Source organism: Lethenteron reissneri, unplaced genomic scaffold (assembly GCF_015708825.2).
Source record: "Lethenteron reissneri isolate LAM-NWPU_2019-01 unplaced genomic scaffold, ASM1570882v1 scaffold_1523, whole genome shotgun sequence".
NCBI classification, from domain to species: Eukaryota; Metazoa; Chordata; class Hyperoartia; order Petromyzontiformes; family Petromyzontidae; genus Lethenteron; species Lethenteron reissneri.
This window is the reverse complement of record NW_026891249.1, coordinates 6,664-15,353: the sequence shown is the minus strand read 5'-3', so window position 1 is coordinate 15,353 and position 8,690 is coordinate 6,664. Positions and strand designations below refer to the sequence as shown.

Genomic DNA, 8,690 nt, shown 5'->3' with positions numbered 1-8,690 from the left:
GAACTCGGGTCACCTGGTTCACGGGATGATGATGTTGTTGTGAAAACTCTGCTGCCCTCCACTTGCTAATGCAAAGACAAAGATCCCCCGTGTAGTGTCAGCAGACTGTAGGGGCAAGTGCTGTTAGCGAGTAGCACCAATGAAGGCCGGCACGGCACACGAGGGGGTGGGTGGCCAGCACCACGCCCGGCCGCCTTTGTATCCGCAGTGGCGATGTTTACACACTGCACCGGGAACTCATTTGAGGCTGAGTCGACCTAGGGGAGACCCAGGACTCGCTGAGATAATCGTAGCCGTTAGCGGGAATGGAACACACGGACACACGCGCACGGACACACGCGTGTACATTCATACGCACGCAAGTAAAATCGACAATGGTACCTCTTCGTAGCATGTGACTTCGTAGTCCAGAATGAAGCCGTTGGGCTGCTCTGGCTCGAGCCAGGTCACCAGGACGGAGTCTTCCGAGACGATCCCCGCCTGGACACGCACCACGGGGGACGGGGCTGCGGGCACATCCAGGACCTGATCACGTGGTACCTCGTTCGCTTGCCCGCAGGCCTCATACACACACAAACATACACACATACACACACATACATTCATACACACACATACACACACATACACACACATACACATACATACACATACACACATACATACACACACATACACACACATACACACATACACACACACATACATACACACACATACACACACATACACACACATACACACATACATACACACATACATACACATACATACACACACATACACACACATACACACATACACACACACATACAAACACACATACACACACACACATACACACACACATACACACACACATACAAACACACATACACACACACACATACACACACACATACACACATACACACACATACACACACACATACACACACACACATACACACACACATACACACACACATACACACACACCTACACACACGTCGGTAAGAAATAACTCGGAGGAGGAGTTCCAGGTGCTGCTGCTGAACCTGGAGCGTGCCACCAACAGGTGGGGCCTTACCATCAACCCAACCAAAGCTAAGCACCTGCCTGGATATTTTATACCATCGGACACTCCACCCCCACAACTCTCAATTGGTGATGGGGCAGTTGTGGAGACAGTGGAGAGTTTCCCTGGGCAGTGTGCTAATGACCGGCTCCGGTTTAACAGCAGAGGTCTCACTCCGAATCAGTCAAGCGGCAATATCTTTTCATTGGCTGCGTAACGCTGTGTGGAAGCTACCTGGTCTATCACTCCGTACGAAGCTTCAGGTCTTCTTGGCCACGGTCATTCCCTCCCTTCTATACGCTTGCAAAACTTGGACCCCCCTAATGGAACATCTTCGCCGGTTAGAAACATTTAGGCTGACCTGCCTAAGATCCATCCTGGTTTTAACCAGGCTGCATTGTGTGAGGAGCTCACAAATCCTTGAAAGATCTGGGCAAAGTCCCATCGGTGACCTCCGGCAGGCAAGGCTGCTTTGCCTGAGTCATGTAGCCCGCATGACCAGCCACCGCATGCCTAAACAGCTTTTGTTCCGCCGGATCGAGGGGGCTAGACGGGCGCGGCACGGGCTAGAGAAGAGATGGAGTGATGTGGTACAGCAGGACGTGGAGCCGAGTGGACTTGCCGATGACCGGTACCAGCCGTGTCAAGATCGGCCACTGTGGAGGAGGCTCCTGAAGGACGCTACTGGGCAGTTGGAGGCAGTCGCCCTCCAACAACAACGGAGGGCGGAGGAGCGACGCTCACAACAACGAGCGGAGCGCCGGGTGGCTAAAGCACAGCAAGTTGCCACAGTAGGGGCCACAGGTGGTGCATCAGCCAGTCGTTTCAGTCAGTTGACCTGTGCCATCTGCGTTTGCCCCGTGACCTCTTGCCAGCGGGCGTTCGACACTTTACGTGGCCTCAAGGTGCACATAGCCTGGCACAAGCGTCGTGGTGACGTCTCCACCACTTAGTGGCGAATGGCGGTTGTTGTTCAGTCTATGTATGTATGTGTGTGTCCATTTGTGCGTGTAACTCTATGTGTGTGTATCAATGGATTTGCGTGTGTAACTACATGTGTGTCTGCCTTTCTCGCCCGGGCAACGCCGGGTACTAACCGCTAGTTTAAAGATAAAAAAGAGAAAAAAACATTAAAAAAAGAACAAAAAAAATCATTTTACAAACGAGAATAAACATTTAAAGATGAAAAAGAAGAGAGACAAAACAAAAAACATTCACGTGAACGACAGAGAGGGGGGGGGGGGGTCACTCACGCGCCACGGAGGTGCTGACGTTCACGGCGGCGAACAGCGACGGGCCTCCGCTGAGGCTGGACACTCCGTTGGTGGCGTGCACCTCCAGCGTGTAGGCGGCGTTCTCCTGCAGGCCGCTCACCTCCGCCCAGCAGCACGAGCCGTTGGGCAGCGGCAGTGGCACCGGCGGAGGCCGGAACCTCACGGCCGCCCCGCACGGCGCTGGCTGCTGCTGCTGCTCCTGCTGCTGCTGCTGCTCCTGCCGGAGGCGGCGGCGGTGGCGGTGGCACTGGACGGAGTAGGCGAGGTCGGGGCGCCCGCCGGGAGCCGCCGGCGGGCGCCACCGGAGCGTCAGCGAAGTGGCGGTGAGCGCCGTCCACGTGACGTCCGTGGGGGCAGACGGAGGCTCTGGGAGGGTGGGGGGGAGTTTAATGTAGTGATGTAGGTAGTGTATAGTGTAGTGTAGTGTGTAGTGTAGTGTGTAGTGTATAGTGTAGTGTATAGTGTAGTAGGTAGTGTGTAGTGTAGTGTATAGTGTAGTAGTGTAGTGTAGTGTGTAGTGTAGTGTATAGTGTAGTGTAGTAGTGTAGTGTAGTGTGTAGTGTAGTGTAGTAGGTAGTGTATAGTGTAGTGTGTTGTAGTGTATAGTGTAGTATTGTAGTGTATAGTGTATGGTAGTGTATAGTGTAGTATTGTAGTGTATGGTAGTGTATAGTGTAGTATGTAGTGTAGTATTGTAGTGTATAGTGTATTGTAGTGTATAGTGTAGTATTGTAGTGTATTGTAGTGTATGGTAGTGTATAGTGTAGTATGTAGTGTATAGTGTATTGTAGTGTATAGTGTAGTACTGAGACCACCACGTACTTGCGCAGGCAACAGACTGGGCCTCGTCTCTGGGCCTGAAGTACCCGTCGTGGCAGGCGCAGGACGTGGCCCCGCCAGCGCTCCCCGCGCTGTGCGGCGGGCACGGGGAGCAGGAGCCGTCCCCCGCCGTCTCCTTGTACCAGCCCTGCTCACACGCTGCACGCACACAGAGCCACACGCCGCCCCATGCAGCCCTGTAGCCTTCGCAGACTGTTGGTGCTGTCAGTAGCGAGAGATGGGGTGAGTGGGTGAGATGGGGTGGGTGAGAGGGTGGTTGGGTGAGTGGGTGGTTGGGTGAGTGAGAAAGTGGGTGAGTGGGTGAGTGGGTAGGTGAATAGGTATGTGGGTGGGTGGGTGGTTGGGTGAGTGAGTGAGTGAGAAAGTGAGTGGGTGGGTGAGTGGGTGGTTGGGTGGGTCAGTGGGTGCGTGGGTGAGTGAGTGGGTGGGTGAGTCGGTGGGTGAGTGGGTGAGTGGTTGGGTGAGTGGGTGGGTGGGTGGGTGAGTGAGTGGTTGGGTGAGTGGGTGGGTGATGTGGGTGGGTGAGTGGATGGGTGAGTGAGTGGGTGGGTGGGTGAGTGGGTGGGTGGTTGGTTGGGTGAGTCAGTGGGTGAGTGGGTGAGTGAGTGGGTGAGTGAGTGGGTGGGTGAGTGAGTGAGTGAGTGAATGAGTGAGTGGGTGAGTGAGTGGATGGGTGAGTGAGTGAGTGGTGGATGAGAGGGTGGCTGGGTCTTCTCAAATCTTTCTCGAGGGTAAGCAACAACAACAATAAATCTATTAAAACAACCCCAATGCGTCACCTCGGCAGGCATTCCCCGCCTGCTGGTACCCGGCACGGCAGACGCAGCTCCCGCTGAGGCTCGCCCACTCGCCGTCAGCGTCACAGAGCATCGCCGGGCCCGGCTCCCCCTGGGCCCGGAGCGAGTGGCCCACGCACGCCCCGGCCACCTCCGACAGCGCCCACCGCCCGTCGCCGGCGGCTGGCGCGTCGGGGAACACGGCGAGTCCGAGCGCCAGCGCCGGGCAGCGCCTGTGGAAGAGTCGCACGGACAGCAGCCGGGCGCAGGCCCCCGTGTCGCGGAACGCCAGGCGGAGGCCGCCCCGGGAGAGGGGCCCCACGTTGCACGACGCCGTGGTCTCCCCGACCTCCGACCTGTCCCAGCCGACCGAGTCGACCTTGGAGAAGAGCCGCCGCTCGTCGTCCGCGAAGACGCCGGCGGGGACGTCCCCGGCATCGTCCGACTCCCGGTAGTAAACTTCCAACGCGTCGCTGACGCAGCCGGTGCCGGTGGCGGCGGCGGTGGTGGCGGTGGTGGCGGTGGTGGTGGCGGTGGTGCCGGTGCCGGCGGTGGTGGCGGTGGAGGCGGTGGCGGCGGTGCCGGCGGTGGTGGCGGTGGTGGCGGTGGTGGCGGTGGGGGGGAGGAGGAGAGGGAGGCCCCGGGGGCAGCGGCGACGGAAACGGAAGCGGACCTCGAGGAAGACGCGGAGAGCGTCGCCACGCGGGACCCAGTCGGTGCGCAGCCACTTGTCCTGGCGGGGCGCGGCGGGGCCGCACTGCGCCTGGTACAAGCGCCGGGGGCCTTGGCCACTCGCGGGCTGCCACTGCCGTCGTGGTGAGGGGGGAGGGAGTGGGGGGGGTTGGGGGAGTGTGGGGGGGGGAGTGTGGGGGGGGGAGTGTGGGGGGTGTGCGGGAGTGTGGGGGGGAGTTGGGGAGGAGTGTTGGGAAGGAGTGTGGGGGGGAGTGTGGGGGGGAATGTGGGGGGAGAGTGTGGGGGGGAGTGTGGGGGGGTAGTGTGGGGGGGGAGTGGGGGGAGAGTGTGGGGGGGAGTGTGTGGGGGCAGTGTGGGGGGAGAGTGTGGGGGGGGGGAGTGTGGGGGGAGTGGGGGGGGTGATTTTTTTGTGAGTGGAATTGGAAGACGGTGAGTTTGAGGCGTGCTTATCATGAATCTGTATTTATTTAATCTTCACTTAAAGCTTTCGTGACTGCAGGAGTTGATATTATTTGGGTCTAAAGCATTATAACGTCAATCCTAACACTATAACAGCATTCCCGGTATTGTAAGAACATAAACGAACTGACAGACAATGCTTCTTCAAGTACCACAATGACCAGATTCACTGAGACCCTGAGTGTGCCTCCATTGTGTACTCTGTGTGACGGCTGACACCCCTTAACTTCCTGGTCACGTGACCAAACTCAACACCATATCAGGAAGTTGCTGTGTAAGCACGCCCCATATCTGCCGCGGGGCAGAACAAGAAACACGGATTCTTTGGGGTCTTTCGGCAAAGTCACGTAGAACAAGTAAATGTACCATCGGGAGAAAAAAGATCGGGATAGCCGCTGAGGCAGGCTGTTTCAAAAGATTCAAATGAGTGTAGCCCAAGGGTCATGAACGAAGTGGACGGGGTGATGTTCAAGTGATAAATGTCCCTACAGAAGCGTTGTAGGAGAAAACATTTATTACAAAATCTATTAAATGAAGTAGAACGTGTTGTCTATATTTATTTAAAGTCGCGAATTTTAAATACGACGTCACATTTCTCAACCCCCCTCGTCACGCATCGTCACAAAAGTCTGACCCCGCCCCCCCCCAGGTGCGTGACGTCATTTATGGACGCCCCCCCCCCCCCCCTCGAACATCCACAGAAGTTTCGTGGCCTCTCGACTCCTCCTCACCCCGTCAGGAGGGAAGGCGACCCAGCCGAGGTCTCCCTGCACCGTCTCCGTGTCGAGCATGTCCACTGCGGGGGAGAGACACGCACACACAGAGACACACACACAGACACACACACAGACACACAGACACACACACAGACACACACACAGACATACAGACACACAGACATACAGACACACAGACACACAGACACACACGCGGACACAGACACACAGACACATAGACAGACACACACAGACACACACACAGAGACACACACATAGACACACACACAGACACACACACAGACACACAGACACACACACAGACACACACACAGACATACAGACACACAGACATACAGACACACAGACACACACGCGGACACAGACACACAGACACACAGACACATAGACAGACACACACAGACACACACAGAGACACACAAACACAGACACACAGACACACACGCGGACACAGACACACACACACAGACACACACACAGAGACACACAAACACAGACACACACAGACACACGGACAGACACACACACAGACACACACAGAGACACACAGACACACACACACACGTACACACACTCACACGTACACACACACACGTACACACACACACACGTACACACACACACGTACACACTCACACAGACACACACACACAGAGACACACACACACGTACACACACACACACGTACACACACACACACGTACACACACACACGTACACACTCCGTCTCGGCGAACGAGTTGACGAGACACGCAGGGTAACGAGAGAGACACGCGGGAGGAGCCTTGAAAGAGCCATCGTTGAGCGGAGCCACACACACAGAGAGAGAGAGAGCCGCGTCGTTTCGTGTTTTTGCTTTACCCTCGTGAGCTGCGGACACCGCGAAGACGGCGGCGATGCAAACGGCGGCGAGGAGAGATGGAGCCAGTCTCATACAGCTGCTGCTGCTGCTGTGCAGGAGGGGGAGGGAGGGTGCGGAGAGAAATCCTGGGGCCATGCTGCTGCTGCTGCTGGTGGTGGTGGTGCTGGTGGTGGTGGTGCTGGTGGTGGTGGTGCTGGTGGTGGTGGTGCTGGTGGTGGTGCTGGTGGTGCTGGTGGTGGTGGTGCTGGTGGTGCATGGATCAGCTCGGTTCACCAACGCTCCGCTTCTACGAGAGTGACGGGAAACCGAGATGATTTCAATGAATGTGGGAGTGAGCGAGTGAGCGAGTGGGTGGGTGGGTGGGGTTGTGTGGTGCACTATTAATGATTGACCCGCCTAGAGAGCACACGGGTGAATGATTGACCCTGGCAGGAGTGGATGTTTGTCGAGGGGCTTTCGGCTCCCCTCCTCCCACCTCCATCCCTCCATTCAAAATCACGAGGTGTTGCTCGCTAACAGCACTTGCCCCTAGCGTCCGTTAAGGCTATACGGGGGGATCGTTGTAATGTATCTGTAGCTGTTTTATGAATGGTACAAGACTGTGTTACGTGGATGTATACGATGCGATGTACTTACCATGTTATAGACGTTGAACAATGTGTGTTCGTGCCGCTATAGGCTCTACATTGATGCTCTTGGGTTCTGTCGTTAAAGTCACGTAGGTAAAAAATAAAATAGAAAATAAATTATATTTTTTAGTTTTTTTAAAATACTAATTTTCTTTCTATTATTATTTCAAGAAATGTTTTTATTTCTTTATTTTTCACCTACGTGGCTTTATCGAAAAAACCCAAGAGTATGAATCCTTGCAGTCACGAAAGCTTCAAATCTAGAATGTACATCGATGCATTGTACAATTAAGTTGTAATTCATATAAATTATCCTCTGCATATTCACGATACGTTGGTGTTGTTAACAGATATCCCACTGTAACACAAACTTAAATATGGGTTCATACATGACTCTGTGTACATGTACACACGTGTGTACAATTATGCGCGTGTGTGGGTGTGAATGAGCGTGTGTTCTATCAGGGAGCGGTGGTGCAGCGGTTAGCGCTACGCTGCGCTACGAACCCGGCGACCCGGGTTCGATTCCCGCTCACGGCCAACACCGGTGACGATTATCTGAACCGGTCCTGGGCCTCCCCTAGGTCGACTCAGCCTCAAATGAGTACCTGGTGCGGTGTGTAGGGAGACAAAGGCGGTCGGGCGTGGTGCTGGCCACCCACCCCCTCGTGTAACCGTTCCGGCCTTCATAGGTGCTCGCTAACAGCACTTGCCCCTACAGTCTGTTAAGGCTATACGGGGGATCTTTGTCTTTGTTCTATCAGAAACACAACTTGAATATCAACAAACTCAACGACCCCACGTTGACCACGCACGCAGACTGCTGGCGGCACGCGCTGTGAGCGAGCGCCTGTCAAGGGCGTCACGGCGTCTCGTGTCTCTGTGTGTGTGCTCAGAACCACGCCCGGGTCGCCTTCACCCCCACCCAGGTGACGATGTCTTAGAACAACAATTTCAGGCCGAGTTGACCTAGCGGTGGCACAGGACGTGTTTTAGATTTTCACAAAGGTAGCCGGGCGTGGTGCTGGCCACTCCACACCCCCCCCCCCTTTAGGGTCCTCGTTGACATTGTCCACCACTTGGCTACTCCACCCCCACGTCCAACTCCACCCACAGCCCACGCAGACTGTCAGGGCAGCGTGGTGCCTCTGCTGGAGGCTCTTGTGGCTAGAAACACGCACAGCCGTCTTTGTCTTCCTCGTGCTGATGCCACACACACAGTGACAAAGATCCCCCGTGTAGCCTTAACAGACTGTAGGGGCAAGTGCTGTTAGCGAGCACCTATGAAGGCCGGAACGGTACACGAGGGGGTGGGTGGCCAGCACCACGCCCGACCGCCTTTGTCTCCCCAGTGGCGATGTTT

At 55.6% G+C, this 8,690-nt stretch overlaps 1 protein-coding gene across 1 annotated transcript; it reads right to left on the bottom strand.

Annotated features, from left to right (window-relative positions):
• Positions 1 to 381: 381 nt before the first annotated feature.
• LOC133362546 (ephrin type-A receptor 8-like) lies at positions 382 to 6,777 on the bottom strand (the record flags this gene model as incomplete). The annotated part of the gene is made up of 7 exons (XM_061581497.1): positions 6,698 to 6,777; positions 5,831 to 5,895; positions 4,537 to 4,752; positions 3,951 to 4,392; positions 3,154 to 3,309; positions 2,311 to 2,697; positions 382 to 506 (listed from the first exon to the last, which is right to left on the bottom strand). Coding segments are annotated over exons 1-7 (1,464 nt in total), but the record flags the coding sequence as incomplete, so codon positions are not given.
• Between the last annotated feature and the right edge of the window lie 1,913 nt (positions 6,778 to 8,690).